Raw genomic sequence first — 14,058 nt, forward strand, 5'->3', positions numbered from 1 at the left:
TGGGGCCCATCCTGGAGCCGCCCCCGAGCCCCCGGGAACCACGGGGGGGGGGGGGGAGGGAGGGGACCGGAGTGACCTCAGGTGAGGGAACCTTCTGGAACCGGACCGGTGAGTGCCGGGGGGGACCTGGGGGCGTTGGAGACCCCTGAGCCGGGGGGGGCGGGGGCGGGGCGAGAGGGGAGGGGGCCGTGGCCATCAGGTGGGGGGGGGGGGGTCCTGCCTTCTGGGGGCCCCCCCGCCCCGCTGCTCCCGCCACGGCCGCGGGTTCGAGCCCGGCCCGGGCGCTGCCCCTCCCCCCCCCCCCGTCCCGGGGGTTCCCGGGGGGTCCCCTCGCCCCTCCCCCCGCCCCGCCCCTCCCCCCCGGCCCTTCCGCCCGCCCCTCCCGCCTGTTCCGGCGCCCCCGCCCCTCCCCCCTGCCCCGCGCGCCGCCCGGTGAGTTCCGGGGTCCCCCCGGCGCGCGTGGGACCCCCCCCAACTTTGGCACCTCCCCCCCTCCAACCCCGGGGGGGCCCCCGCGGGTCGGGGGGCAGGGGCAGCGCCCAGGGGTCGCGGGGGGCTGAGGGTGGCTGGTTTGGGGGGGGCTGGGGGGGTCCCAGTGGTTGTGCGGGGTTGGGGGGGGTCGGGGAGCGCTGGTTTGGGGGTGCAGGGTTGGGGGGGGGGGGGTCTGACCTGTGCTGGGCACCGGAGAGAGCTGGGGGCTTTGGGGTGAGGGGAGGGCACCGGGTGGGCACCGAGGAGAGATGGGGGATTTGGGATGCAGGGCTGGGGGCCGTGGGGTGCTGGGGAGGGGGAGTCCCTCCCTGTGGGGTGCTGGGGGCACACTGGGATGCCAGGAGGTGTGAGGGGCTGGAGGGTGCCGGGGTCTCACTGCGGGGTTTGGGCACCCCAGGAGGGCGGTGCGGGGTGCTGGGGCGGGGGGGATGTCGGTTTTGGGGTGTCCCTGAGGGTCTCTCCCCCCCGGATGGCGCAGGAGGTGTGGGGGGCTGGGGGCTGAAGGGTGCCGGACACCCCAGGATGGCGCGGTTTGGTGCGGGGTGTTGGGGGGGGGGATGTCGGGTTTCGGGGTGTCCCTGAGGCTCTCGCCCCCCAGGATGGCGCCGTGGGGTGCTGGGGGGATGGATGTCGGTTTCGGGGTGTCCCTGAGGGTCCCGGCCCCCCCCAGGATGGCGCAGGAGGTGCAGTACGAGCCGGTGGCCGAGCTGGGCGTGGGCGCGCACGGCGCCGTGTTCAAGGCTCGGGACCGGCTGAGCGGGCGCTTCGTGGCGCTCAAGAACGTGCGGGTGCCCACGGGGGGGGCCGGGCTGCCCCCCAGCACCGTGCGCGAGGTGGCCCTGCTGCGGCGCCTCGAGCACCTCGAGCACCCCAACATCGTCCGGTGAGAGCCGGAGCTGCCCCGCGGCACCGCCGCTCCGGTCACCCCATGGGGCAGCGGGGAGGGGGGCACCGGGGCAGGAATGGGGGTACCGGGGCAGGGATGGGGGTCCCAGAGCAGGGATGGGGGTCCCAGGTGAGTGATGGGGTCCCGGGGCAGGGATGGGGGTCCCGGGGCAGGAATGGGGGTCCCAGGTGAGTGATGGGGTCCCGGGGCAGGGATGAGCGTCCCAGGTGAGTGATGGGGTCCCAGGGCAGGGATGGGGGATCCCAGGGCAGGGATGGGGGTCCCAGAGCAGGGATGGGGGTCCCAGGTGAGTGATGGGGTTCCCAGGGCAGGGATGGGGGTCCCAGGTGAGTGATGGAGTCCCAGGACAGAGAAGGGGGGCCCAGGGTTGATGGGGCTCCCAGGGCACAGCAGTGGGGGTGGGGAGCACCACTGTGGCTCGCAGAGCCACCCCCGCTGTCCCGCGGTCTCTGTCACACCCCACGGCCCCTGTCACATCTCCCTGCGTCCCCCCCACCCCGTCCCCGTCCCCGTGTCCCTGTCCCCAGGCTGATGGACGTGTCCCTGTCCCCAGGCTGATGGACGTGTGTGCCAGTGCCCGCACCCCGCACGAGGCCAAGGTCACGCTGGTGTTCGAGCACGTGGAGCAGGACCTGAAAACCTTCCTGGAGAAAGCGCCGGCGCCGGGGCTGCCCCCCGACACCATCAAGGTGGGTGTGGGGGGGTCCCGAGGCCCCGGGGGGTGCAGGGGGGGGTCGCTGAGCCCATGTCCTCCCCCCAGGACCTGATGCGGCAGTTCCTGCGCGCCCTGGACTTCCTGCACGCCCAGCGCATCGTCCACCGCGACCTCAAGCCCCAGAACGTGCTGGTGACCAGCGCGGGCCAGCTCAAGGTGGCCGATTTCGGGCTGGCCCGGATCTACAGCTGCCACATGGCCCTGACCCCTGTGGTGCGTCCGGGGGGGGCTGCGGGGTGCCGGGGGTCCCAGGTGGGATCGGGACTGGGAAGTCCTGGGAGTTTGGGGTCCCGGGGGGGGCCACACGGGGCTGGGTGTGGGTCCCGGTGGCCGTGGGTTGGGGTGGCGGTGACCCCCAGGAGCTGAGGGTCTTGGGTGGCCCTAGAGCCAGGTGGCCGTGGGAGCTGGGGGTCCCAGGTGGCATCAGGTGATGGTGGCCGTGACCCCCAGGAGCTGTGGGTCACAGGGTGACACTGTGGGGACGCTGTGGTACCACGCCCCTGAGGAATGGTCAGTGGGTCACTGCTGGGTGCTGTGGGTCCCGCGGTGGGTCACAGGGTGACACTGCGGTGACACTGTGGGGACACAGCGCTACCAGACCCCCGAGGTGCTGCTCTGGGTGGGGGTCTGTGGGTGCCAGGGGGTCCCTGGTGACACTGTGGGTCCCACGGTGGGGGACAGGTGGTGACACTGTGGTACAGAGCCCCCGAGGTGCTGCTCCGGGCCGCCTACGCGTCCCCCGTGGACATGTGGAGTGTCGGGTGCATCTTCGCTGAGATGTTCCGCAGGAAGTGAGGGGACACCGGGGACACCGGGGGACACGGGGGGGACACAGGCTGGGGGGGCACATGGGGGAACAAAGGGACATGGGGGGGACATCGGGTGGGGGGCATAGGAGGGAGAGATGGGGACACAGGGACACGGAGGGGACACAGGGTGGGGGGACACAGGGACACGCAGGGGAGACACAAGCACACAGACCCAGACACAGGGGACAAAGGGGGAGGATATGGGGTGGGGCACACAGGGACGGGGGGGACAAGGGGTGGGGTAAGCGAGGGGGCACATGAGGACACAGAACACAGGTTCCCACGGGATGGGGGACATGGGAGGGACACGAGGACATGGCGGGGGACACAGGTTGGGGGGACATGGGGACACTCCTGGGGTCCCTCCGGCCGCCCCTCGCCGTGGGTGCCAGCGGCAGGGGGGTGTCCCCTGTGTCCCCACGCCAGCGGCACCCTCGTGTCCCCTGTCCCCCCTAGGCCGCTGTTCTGCGGGACGTCGGAGGCCGATCAGCTGGGGAAGATCTTCGAGTGTGTGGGGTGGGGGGCTGGGAGGTCCTGGTTTGGGGGGGCTGTCCCAGGGGGGAGAGGGGCTATGGGGGGTTGGGGCAGGGCTGGGCCAGGGCCCAAGGGGGGGTTTTGAGGGCTGGAATGGGGAGGGGGCACCTGGGGGTGGGGAGGGGGGGTTTGTGGGGGGATGAGCTGGGGGGTGCAAGCAGAGATTTCCCGGGGGGCTCCTATGGGGGGGGGCGGGGGGGGCTGTTCTGGGTGGGGTTCTGCGAGCAGGGGACCCATTTGGAGACCTGTTCTGGGGGGGTGGTTTGGGGGGCGGGGGGGAGGTCAGTTCAGGGCCCCCCTGATCCCCGTGCCCCCCCAGGCTGATCGGGCTGCCCCACGAGGACGAGTGGCCGCAGGACGTGGCCCTGCCCAGGGACGCCTTCGCCCCCTGCGCCCCCCGCGAGCCCCGGGGGGAGGTCCCCGAGCTGGGGGACAGCGGGGAGCAGCTGCTGCTGGTGAGGGGGGACACGAGGGGACGTTGGCGGGGGGACAGCGTGGGGACACAGCTGCTGGTGCTGGGGGGGGGGGAATGGGGACACCAGGGGAGGGGACATGTTGGGGGGGCACACGGGGTGGGACTAGGGACACTCCAGGAATGGGGACACCAGGGGAGGGGACATGCGGGAGGGGCACACGGGGTGGGACTAGGGACACCCCAGGAATGGGGACACGGGGGTACTGTGTGTGAGTGTGACGGTCGGGGACACCTGGGGGGGACGTGATGGGGCCTCCCTGACCTGTGCAGCCCCTTTGGGGTGGTGGTCATAGTGCTGCCCCCCCCCATGTCCCTGACACTGTCCCGTCCGGTGTCCCCCCCTCCCCCCCAGGCACTGCTGACCTTCAGCCCCCACAAGCGAATTTCGGCTCACGAGGCCCTGGGGCACCGATACCTGCAGGGGGGGGACGAGGGGTGACACCCCCCCACCCCCAAAAACACCCCTGAGCACCCCCCAGGGCGCTCGGACCTGCACGGTGGAACTGTGGGGTGACACCCCCCAAAAACACCCCCTAAGCCCCTCCCACTGGTCCTCGTGAGGGGGGGTGAGGGGTGTCCCCCCCCCAAACACCCTGAACCCCCCCGGGGACAGCAGGACTGGGTTTGGGGGGAAACCCCCTTTACTGGGGTGGGGGGGGGGGTGGTTTTGGGGTCCCCCGTTTGTCTGCCAATAAAGGGGAGTGGGCAGCACCCCCCCCAACCTGTGCGTCCTGTGTCACTGGGGGTGGCCGTGGGGGGGTCACTGCACCCCGGGGGGGCACCCCAAAATGACCCCGAGCCACGGTCAGTGTTGTGTGTTTATTGGGAGGCGTCCCCCTGCCCCCCCTCCCTCCCCCCCATTAGGTCTGGGGGGGGACACACACACTGGGGGGGGGGGGGGTCACTCATCCCAGTGTGAACCAGTACGGACCAGTTCAGGAGTGCTGGGATGGGGGGGGCCTGCTGGGTTTGGGAAGGTCATGACCCCCCCTGCGCACCCCTCCCCCCCCCCAGCCCCCAATGCCCACAAGGGTGGGGGGAGGGGAATCTCCCAGTTTGGGAGGGGTCAGACTGGGATGTGGTGGGGGTCCTTCCCCGTGTGTCCCTCCCCAGCATGGGGGTGACCAGGACCCCCCCCGGGGGACACACGGTGGGGGGGCTGGGGGTGTCAGAATGACCAGTACAAACCAGTTTGGGAGAGGTCAGACTGAGATGGGGAGACTGGGGGGGGGACGACTCTGCCTCACGGCCCCTCTGGGGCGGGGGGGGAGGTCACCCCCTGATTTGTGGGGGGGGGGGGGGGTCCATGTCCCCAGTGCTTCATGCAGCTGCAGGGGGGCAGCTGGTCAGCGTTTGGGGGGTTCTGGACCCCCCCTCAAGGCCGTGACCCCCCCCCCCCCGGGTGTGTGCCCCCCCCCCCCCCCCCCCCACTATAGGAAGGCTCCGGGGTTGGCGCGGGGGTCCCGCTGGTTCCGGAAGCGGAGGGCGAGCCAGACCCCCAAAACCTGCAAGAAACGGGGGGGTTGGTGGCTCTGCTGGACCCCCCCAACCCCTCGAGACCCCCCCCGGCTCCCCCCCCGCCCCCCCGTACCTCGGTGAAGCTGAAGAACAGCCCGACCCCCCCCAGAATCTTGAGGGCCTGGTCCGAGTGCTGCAGCAGTTGTGGGGCGCAGGGGGGGCACGGGGGGACTCCCCCTGGGGGGAACTGGCACCTCTGGGGGGGGACACAGGAGGGTTGGGGAGGGGTCTCCAACACCCCCTGCCCACCCCCGGGGGTCCTCAAACCCCCACATTGCCCCAGGACATGCAGCAGGGGGGGGGTGGGACCCTCCTGGGGGGGTTCAGCACATCCGGGGGCTTCCCCAAACTCCCTCTGTTTCCTCCCCCCCCCCCAAAAACCCAACCCTCCGCCACCCCTCGGGGGTCCCCATCCAACCCCTCAGTCTCTTCCCCCAGCGGTGTCCCCAAATCCCCCTGCCCCCCCATTACCCCCCACCTCCCCAATCACCCCCTAAACACCCCCCCTCAATTCCCCCCCCCCCCCCCGGGGATCCCCAAACACCCCCACCGCCCCCCCCCCCCCCAGACTCACAGCGGGGCAGTTTTGGGGCTCCCAGGGGGGCTCCAGCCCGGTGGGGCTCAGCGGGGCAGGGCTGGCAGGAGGGGGGGTCCCGGGGGGCTCCCCCAGACCGCAACAGCCCAGCCTGCGCTGCAGCTCCCCCCGCGCCCCCCCGCTCAGCAGGGGCCAGGCCGAGCGCAGCAACCGCTCCTGGGGACCCCAAAAATCGGTCAGTGAACCCCAAAATCCATCAGTGCCCGCCAGGACCCCTCCCACCCCCCAAATCAGTCGGTGCCCCTTCGTGCCCCTCCCAGGGCTGGGAGGATCCCGCCCCCCCCCACCAAGGGTTGTGGGGTGTGGGGGGGTCCCTGAGCACCCAGGATTGTGGGATGACTTGTGAAGCTCCTGGGGGTGTCCCAGGGGTGGGGTGGGGGTCCCAGAGGGATTCTGGGGGGTCTCCAGGAGGTATGACCCATCTGAGATCCAGGGTTTGGGGAGGGGGGGGCATTCCCTGAGCCCCCCATGGAGCTGTGGGGTCCCAGGGGTGTTTTGTGGGGTGCGGGGGGGTGACCCCATGACCCACCTGAGCCTCCCGGCCCAGGGCGAGGCAGGCGCAGGACACGCCGAGCTGGCACAGGAACACCAGGCCCAGGATCAGCACGTACTTGGGGGGGTCAAGGGGGGGGCCACACACACAGAGAATCCCCCCCAGAACCCCTCCGGAACCTCCCCAGACCCAGCCCCGGGCAGGTTTTGGGGCCCCCGGGCGGGGTTTGGAGCCCCCATCAAAGGGGACACAGAGGGGAGAGGGTGGGACCCTGAGAGGGGTGGCGGGGACATCCAGGGGGGTGCTGGGGATCCGGGAGGGCTTTGGGACATCCCCTCCCGAAGGGGACAAAGAGGAGCAGGACCTGGTGGTGCCACGGGTGGGGCGGGGGCAGAGGGGCTTGGGGACACAGGGAGGGGCTGGGGGCTCTCAGGGGGGCTTGGGGACACCGGGAGGGGCTGGGGGCTCCTAGAGGGGTTGGGGGACATCGGGAGGGGCTTGGGGACACAGGGAGGGGCTGGGGGCTCCTAGAGGGGCTTAGGGACACCGGGAGCGGCTTGGGGACACAGGGAGGGGCTTGGGGGACACCGGGAGGGGCTGGGGGCTCCTAGAGGGTCTGGGGGACACAGGGAGGGGGCTCTCAGGGGGGCTTGGGAACACCGGGAGTGGCTGGGGGACACCGAGAGGGGCTGGGGGCTCCTAGAGGGGCTTGGGAACACCGGGAGTGGCTGGGGGACACTGGGAGGGGCTTGGGGACACAGGGAGAGGCTGGGGGCTCCTAGAGGGGCTGGGGGACACCGGGAGGGGCTTGGGGACACCGGGAGGGGCTGGGGGCTCTGAGGGGGGCTTGGGGACACAGGGAGGGGCTGGGGGACACCGGGAGGGGCTTGGGGCTCCTAGAGGGGCTGGGGGACACCGGGAGGGGCTGGGGGCTCTCAGGGGGGCTGGGGGACACCGGGAGGGGCTGGGGGCTCCCCGGGCTGTCCCCAGTGGAGGTTCGGTGCCCGCCGCCGGCGAAGGATACGAAGAAGAGCAGGACCTGGTGGTGCCGCAGGGCCCCGAGCAGCCCCAGCCCCGCGATCAGCAGGAGGAAGACGCCGACGGCGAAGGCTCCGCCGAGCAGGGGGGGGCTGGAGCCCATGCCCAGGCCCCGGGCCCAGCCCGCCACCCCCACCAGCAGCACCCCCACCAGCTGGGGGGGCACCGCGGTCAGGGGGCTCCGGGACACCCCCGGAGATCCCCCCAAGCACCGGGGCGGTGTCACCCCCTCCGTGCCCCCCCCACAGCCCGAGGGCCCCAGGAGCATTTTGGGGAGGGGGGGGGGGGGTTCCTCGGGGCCACCTGGAGGGGGCCACAGTGTGTGGGGAACCCACAGCCCAGGGCCCTCAGGCCACCTGAGGGGGGGTCAGGGTGTCCCCAGGGTCTCCCCAGCCCCCCGGAATTCCCAGCCCCTCCCGGTCGTGTGGATATGGGGGGGATGTGGCCTTTGACCCCACCCCCTCTTATGGTTTTGGGGCGTCCCCTGACCCTCCCCGGGACCCCCGAGCCCCTCCCCTCCATCTCCCACCCTGTAAGGGGGAGTCCCACAGCCCCTCGCCGCCCCCAGACCGGGGGTTCCAGGAGGTCCCCCCCTCCCAAAGTTTGGGGATCCCCAACTTCCCCCCCACGGGGGTCCCTGGTCCCCACAACCCCAAATTGGGAGGGTGTCCCCCCGCTGTCCAGACCTCCCCAAACTCCCCCCTGGCCTCCGCATGGGACCCCGCAGCCCCTCCCCACCACCCCAGACAGGGTGGTCCCCGCCCCCCCCAGAGCAGAGGGGTCCCCAATCCCCCTCATCCCCCCCCCCCCCCCCCCCGCTCACCACATAAACCACGTTGAGGGCGCAGAGCGCGTTGCGCGAACAGGCGAAGCCGCCGCAGACCATGGCGGGGGCGGGGGCTCCCGGGGCTCCGGGGGTTCCGGGGTTCGGGGGGTCCCGGGGGGGGGGGGGCTCGGGGGGTTCCGGGGTCCCCGCGCCGCGGCCCCTTTAAACCGCGGCCCCGCGCCCCGCGCGCGCCCGCCCGCACTGCGCGTGCGCAGGGCGCAAAGCCCCGCCCACCCCGTGTTCCTCCATAGCCCCGCCCACAAACCCCGCCCACCACCCCCATGGCCCCGCCCCCCCGCCCGTATATGGGCATAGCCCCGCCCACAGCCGGACGAGCGCCGTCTGCGCTGCGCATGCGCGCGGGGCCGCCGATGGTGGGGCGGGGCCTCCCCGGGAGGGGGCGGGGCCTCCCTGAGGCTCCTGCCCAGCCCCCCGCGGCCTCGCCCCGCCCCCGGGACCCCCGAGCCCCCCCCCCAGCACAAAGTCCCAGCCCCGCCAAACCCCGGAGCCCTCCAGGAACCCTCGAGAAGCCCCCCCAGCCCTACTGACCCCAAGGGCCCCCCCAGCCCCCCAGGATCCCCCTATAGCCCCCCAGCCCCCCTATCCCCCCCAAGAGACCCTTCATGCCTGAGGACTCCCATAGCCCCCCCGGTCTAAGAGACCCCGATGATCTCCCCCCCGCTGCCTCAAGGCCCCCCCAGATTCCCTTCCATGACCCTCAGATCCTTCTGGGCTCCCCGACCCTTCTCAAGGTCCTCCATGGCTCCCCCCAGGGTCCCGCCCTGCTCCTGCCGCCCCCCCGTACCCCAAATACCCCCCTGTGTCCCCCGAGGTGGGTGTGGAGCGGTTTGGAGGGGCCGTCACCTCCCCCCTGGGAAGTCCTTGAGGGACCACATTTGGTTCCTTAAACATTAAACAGCTCCGGGGGGGCGGGGGGGGGGACAGATTTGGAGGTGCCAACACCCCGGGGAGGGGTCAAATTTTGGGCTGCGACTCCCCAAACCAACCTTCGCGGACAGAGACGGGGGGAATTGGGGGTGCAGCCGCCCCCCAGCCAGCCCTGGGGTGGCTGGGGGGGGGGGGTCCCCCCTGGGGTCTTCCCCTCTGTCGAGGCCACATCGCGACCTTGTGGCGTTATCGCGGCGATAGCGGCAGCTATAAGCGACAGCGGGCCCGGGGGGGGGGGGGCCGCGATGGCTCTGTGGCTGCTGTGGCTGCTGGTGGTGACCGGCGCGGGGGGCAGCGGGGAGGCCCCCCCTGTTCCCCGGGCGGTGCCGGGGTCCCCCCGGGCGGTGCCGGAGCCCCGGGTGGTGCCGGAGCCCCCCCGGGAGGTGCCGGAGCCCCGGGCGGTGCCGGGGTCCCCCAGAGCGGTGCCGGAGCCCCGGGCGGTGCCGGGGTCCCCCCGGGCGGTGCCGGAGCCCCGGGTGGTGCCGGAGCCCCGGGAGGTGCCGGAGCCCCCCCGGGCGGTGCCGGGGTCCCCCCGGGCTGTGTCGGACGCCGAGCTCCGGGAGCTCTCGGAGCAGCTGCTCGCGGCAGACTCGAACCGGGCCGGGCCGGGGCAGCTGGAGCTGAACCTGCAGGGCTCGGGGAGCGGCACCGAGAGGTGGGGACAGGGTTGGGGGGGGTTCGGGGGACTCAGCACCCACCGTGTTCTCACTCTCGTCCATCCCCTCCACCCCTCTGCCCTTCTTGCTCTCTGTCCCACCCGTCTCCATCCCACTCCATCCCACCCCTCTGTCCCAAACCCACCTGGCTCCATCCTCGTCCCTTGATCCCATCCCTCTATCCTGATCCCACATCCCCTGATCCTACACCTTCATCCCGCCTGTCTCTGTCCTCATCCCGACATCCTGCTCCTACGTGTCTCCGTCCCACCCTTCCCTCCCCACCCCGTTTCTCCCTCCTCATCCTTACACCCCAAATCCATGTCCCTCCACCCCACATCTCCACCCCACGTGTGTCCATCCATCCCCCATCCCAATCCCACATTCCCCCATCCCATCCCATTGATCCCATCCCATCCCATCCCATTGATCCCATCCCATTGATTCCATCCCATCCCATCCCATCCCATCCCAATCCCATCCCATTGATCCCATCCCATCCCATTGATCCCATCCCATCCCATCCCATCCCATCCCATCCCATCCCATCCCATCCCATCCCATCCCATCCCATTGATCCCATCACATCCCGTCCCATCCCATCCCTCCACCCCAGGCGTTTCCATCCCACGTTTCCCTCCCCAGTCCCAATTCCCACGTGTCTCCCTCCCCATTCCAGGCTGTTTTCCTACGTGTCCCCAGAGCTGCTGGCCCGTCCCACCTTCTCCCGGCTCCTGGCGCTCCTGGATAACTACGAGCCGCGCACGGGCCGGGACGAGACGGAGACGGCCGAGGAGCAGCAGGAGCAGAGGGAATTCCTGGACGCCGCCCTGGACACCCCGGTCCTGGTGCTGCTGGAGCGTTTCGTCCTCAGCAAGGGTAGGGCCATGCTGTCCTCATGGTGTCCCCACGGTGTCCCCACGGTATCCCCATGTGCCCGGCCTGTTCCCCTCTTGTCCCCACAGTGCCCCCACAGTGTCCCCACAGTGTCCCCCCAGTCTGCAGGGCTGTCCACTCTGTCCCCCCAGTGTCCCCGCAGTGTCCACCCTGTCCCCTCTTATCCTCACAGTGTCCCCATGGTGTTCCCAATGTCCCCACCATGTTCCCACAGTGACCCCTCTGCCTGCCCAGTGTCCCCCCAGTGTCCTCCCAGTGTCCCCCCAGTCTGCAGTGTCCCCACAGTGTCCCCCGTCCCCCCCGTCCCCACAGTGTCCCCCCAGTCTGCAGGGCTGTACATCCTGTCCCCGCAGTGTCCTCCCAGTGTCCTCCCAGTGTCCTCCCAGTGTCCCCCCAGTGTCCTCCCAGTGTCCCCACAGTGTCCTCCCAGTGTCCCCACAGTGTCCCCACAGTGTCCCTCCTGTCCCCCTGTCCTGTCCTTAGGGCTGAACCCTGCTGTCCACACATCCCACCCTGTCCCCAGGGCTGTACCCCATGTCCCCAGGATGTCCCCATGGTATCCCCAGGGCTGTACCCCATGTCCCCGGGGCTGTACCCCATGTCCCCTGGGTGTCCCCCCGGTGTCCCCAGGGCTGTACCCCATGTTCCCAGGGCTGTACCCCATGTCCCCTGGGTGTCCCCCACGGTGTCCCCAGGGCTGTACCCCTCGGCTGAGGCGTTCCGGGCCGATCTCCACTCCATGTGGTTTGGGCTCTACTCGCGCTCCAGTGGGAAGGCGCTGGATTCCTCCGGCTTCGAGCACGTGTTCCATGGTGAGGGGGCCTGGTGGACCTGGGGGGACAAGGGGGGACACTGAAGATAAGGGGGTCACCGTGGGGATGGGGAGGGAACAGGGAGAAGGACTGGGGACCAAGGGGATGGGGGGGACAATGGGGATGAAGCTGGCGGGGCTGGGGGGGCCAAGGCTGTGGGTCGGGGGTCACGTGGGGGTGTCCGTGGTGCGGGGTCCGTGGGGGGGGAGCTGTGGTCACCTGCTCTCTGTGTCCCCAGGGGAGGTGAAGAAGGGTTCGGTGTCGGGGTGTCACAACTGGGTGCAGCTGCAGGCGCTGGAGCGCGCGGGGCGGCTGGAGTACCTGGGCTACAGCTGGGACGGGCCCGTGAGTGGGGACAGGGGGACACGGGGGACACGGGGGGACACGGGGGGACACGGGGACACGGGGGACAGGGGACATGGGGACACGGGGGGCAGGGGGACACGAGGGGACATGGGGGGACACAGGGGGACAGGGGGGACACAGGGGGACACGGGGGGACGGGGGGGGACATAGGGGGGACACGGGGACATGGGGGCGGCTGGAGTACCTGGGCTACAGCTGGGACGGGTCCATGAGTGGGGACAGGGGGACAGGGAGGACACAGGGGGACACAGGGGGACAGGGGGGACACAGGGGGACACGGGGGACATGGAGGGACATGGGGGGACACGGGGGGACACAGGGGGACAGGGAGGACAGAGGGGGACACAGGGGGACACAAGGGGACACGGGGACACAGGGGGACACGGGGGACACGGAGGGACATGGGGACACGGGGGACACGGGGGACACGGGGGGACAGGGAGGACACAGGGGGACACGGGGGACACGGGGGGACACGGGGGGACACGGGGGGACAGGGAGGACACAGGGGGACGGGGGGACACGGGGGGACGGGGGGACACGGGGGTACAGGGGGACGGGGGGACACAGGGGGACACGGGGGAATGGGGGGACACGGGGACATGGGGGCGGCTGGAGTACCTGGGCTACAGCTGGGATGGGCCCGTGAGTGGGGACAGGGGGACACGGGGGGACAGGGGGGGACACAAGGGGACACGGGGCAACATGGGGACACGGGGGACACAGGAGGACATGGGGGACATGGGGGACACAGGGGGACATGGGGGACACAGGGGGACACGAGGGGACACGGGGGACACGGGAGGACATGGGGGGACACGGGAGGACACAGGGACACCGGGGGCACTAAAGGAACATGCAGAGGAGGGGGATGTGATGAGGACGGGAACACGGGGGACTCCCTGAGTGAGGGATGGGGGTGACACTGGGGGACACGGGGCGGATCCCCTGAGTGGGGGATAGGGACACGGAGCAGCCCTCGGGTTCCCCTCCTGCCCCCATCCCCCACAATGTCCCCCCGGGTCTCTGTCCCCTAGGATGACCCTCGGGGTCCCTGTCATTGTGCCCACCCACAATGCCCCTGAGACCCCCTCACCCCCTTCAGCCACCACCCTGTCCCTTGTGGCCCCCTGCGTCCCACTGGTGGCCCCCACCCTCCCCGTTCCCTGTCACCATCCTCCACCTGCAGCACCCCTGGTGTCCCCGTCCCCCCGTGTCCATACCCAGGGACCCCCGGCACCACACCCAGGGGCCTCCTGTGTCCCTGCCCCCCACACCTGGGGTACCCCATGCACACACCGTGACCCCACGTCTGTACCCGCCGCGACACCCCCGCAGTGACCCGCTGGGATGGGCACCCCGAGCCCCGATGGTCCCCCCGTGCCCACGGGCGGGGTGTCCCCCTGTGTGTCCCCTCTGTGACCCCCGGCCCGTCCCCCCCCCGCAGTGGACGGGCTTCCCGGACGTGCTGTCGCTGCAGTTCCGCTGGGACGGGCACTCCAAACCCCGGGGGTCGCTCCTGGTGGGCTCCAGCCCCGAGTTCGACCTGGCGCTGTTCACCCTCTGCTTCCTGGCCCGCCCCGACCGCCAGTGAGTGGGGGGCACTGGGGAAGGGGGCTGGCACCTGCCCGAGGGGGGCGAGCTGGGGGGCACTGGGGGAGGTGGCTGGCACCTGCCCGAAGGGGGCGACCTGACAACCACCCAGGGGTTATGGCACCCACCCGGGGGCCTCAGACCCGGGGTCACCCTCACCTGTCCTCGCAGGTGCCACGTCAGCCTGGGGGGAGAAGCCGCCACCATCCAGACCTACACCTGGGACAAGCAGCGCCTCGTGGCCTCGGCGTACCCCCTCACCCCCTGACCCTTCCAAAACACCCCCATGACCCCCCCCATGAGCCCTCTTCACCCCTCAATAAACCCCTCCACAGGACCCCAAATCCCACCTCTGCCTGGGGGCGTGCAGGGGATGGGGACGCT

At 71.1% G+C, this 14,058-nt stretch overlaps 3 protein-coding genes across 6 annotated transcripts; 2 read left to right on the forward strand and 1 right to left on the reverse strand.

The window, feature by feature from the left end:
- Window positions 1–57: 57 nt before the first annotated feature.
- CDK4 (cyclin dependent kinase 4) lies at window positions 58–4,657 on the forward strand. Of its 4 annotated transcripts, none has more exons than XM_048328014.1 (8): window positions 58–108; window positions 1,163–1,375; window positions 1,953–2,088; window positions 2,160–2,327; window positions 2,796–2,905; window positions 3,380–3,439; window positions 3,777–3,912; window positions 4,285–4,657. In XM_048328014.1, the coding sequence occupies exons 2-8, from the start codon at window positions 1,164–1,166 to the stop codon at window positions 4,369–4,371; spliced, it is 909 nt and encodes a 302-aa protein (XP_048183971.1). In that variant the 5' UTR covers window positions 58–108; window position 1,163; the 3' UTR covers window positions 4,372–4,657. The 4 variants fall into 4 exon arrangements, with proteins under 4 accessions (XP_048183971.1, XP_048183972.1, XP_048183968.1 ...); XM_048328015.1 differs by lacking the exon at window positions 58–108 and adding an exon at window positions 389–432; XM_048328011.1 differs by lacking the exon at window positions 58–108 and having other exon boundaries at window positions 1,057–1,375.
- Window positions 4,658–4,737: 80 nt separating this feature from the next.
- Window positions 4,738–8,532, reverse strand: TSPAN31 (tetraspanin 31). The gene is made up of 6 exons (XM_048327984.1): window positions 8,400–8,532; window positions 7,563–7,730; window positions 6,575–6,655; window positions 6,025–6,201; window positions 5,524–5,646; window positions 4,738–5,437 (listed from the first exon to the last, which is right to left on the reverse strand). Exons 1-6 carry the CDS (start codon window positions 8,460–8,462, stop codon window positions 5,363–5,365), a joined length of 687 nt encoding a protein of 228 aa, XP_048183941.1. The 5' UTR covers window positions 8,463–8,532; the 3' UTR covers window positions 4,738–5,362.
- A 175-nt stretch (window positions 8,533–8,707) lies between these two features.
- LOC125338006 (uridylate-specific endoribonuclease C-like) lies at window positions 8,708–14,002 on the forward strand. The gene is made up of 8 exons (XM_048328320.1): window positions 8,708–8,776; window positions 9,017–9,234; window positions 9,646–10,005; window positions 10,686–10,885; window positions 11,599–11,715; window positions 11,954–12,060; window positions 13,529–13,671; window positions 13,846–14,002. The coding sequence occupies exons 1-8, from the start codon at window positions 8,708–8,710 to the stop codon at window positions 13,940–13,942; spliced, it is 1,311 nt and encodes a 436-aa protein (XP_048184277.1). The 3' UTR covers window positions 13,943–14,002.
- The last annotated feature ends 56 nt before the right edge of the window (window positions 14,003–14,058 follow it).

Source organism: Corvus hawaiiensis, chromosome 24, assembly GCF_020740725.1.
Source record: "Corvus hawaiiensis isolate bCorHaw1 chromosome 24, bCorHaw1.pri.cur, whole genome shotgun sequence".
Lineage (NCBI taxonomy): Eukaryota > Metazoa > Chordata > Aves > Passeriformes > Corvidae > Corvus > Corvus hawaiiensis.

Excerpts from the sequence above, each read along its gene's own strand:
- TSPAN31 (XM_048327984.1), bottom strand. The coding sequence starts at position 8,462 with ATGGTCTGCGGCGGCTTCGCCTGTTCGCGCAACGCGCTCTGCGCCCTC. Across the intron at positions 6,656-7,562 it reads ACCAGGTCCTGCTCTTCTTC|TACGTGCTGATCCTGGGCCT; the intron begins GTATCCTTCGCC and ends GACCCCCCCAAG. Across the intron at positions 5,438-5,523 it reads TGTTCTTCAGCTTCACCGAG|GTTTTGGGGGTCTGGCTCGC; the intron begins GTACGGGGGGGC and ends CGTTTCTTGCAG.
- LOC125338006 (XM_048328320.1), top strand. The coding sequence starts at position 8,708 with ATGGGCATAGCCCCGCCCACAGCCGGACGAGCGCCGTCTGCGCTGCGC. Across the intron at positions 9,235-9,645 it reads ACCCCCCTGTGTCCCCCGAG|CGGGGAGGCCCCCCCTGTTC; the intron begins GTGGGTGTGGAG and ends CGCGGGGGGCAG. Across the intron at positions 12,061-13,528 it reads GCTACAGCTGGGACGGGCCC|TGGACGGGCTTCCCGGACGT; the intron begins GTGAGTGGGGAC and ends CCCCCCCCGCAG.
- CDK4 (XM_048328011.1), top strand. The coding sequence starts at position 1,092 with ATGGCGCCGTGGGGTGCTGGGGGGATGGATGTCGGTTTCGGGGTGTCC. Across the intron at positions 2,328-2,795 it reads ACATGGCCCTGACCCCTGTG|GTGGTGACACTGTGGTACAG; the intron begins GTGCGTCCGGGG and ends GGTGGGGGACAG. Across the intron at positions 2,906-3,379 it reads GCTGAGATGTTCCGCAGGAA|GCCGCTGTTCTGCGGGACGT; the intron begins GTGAGGGGACAC and ends TGTCCCCCCTAG.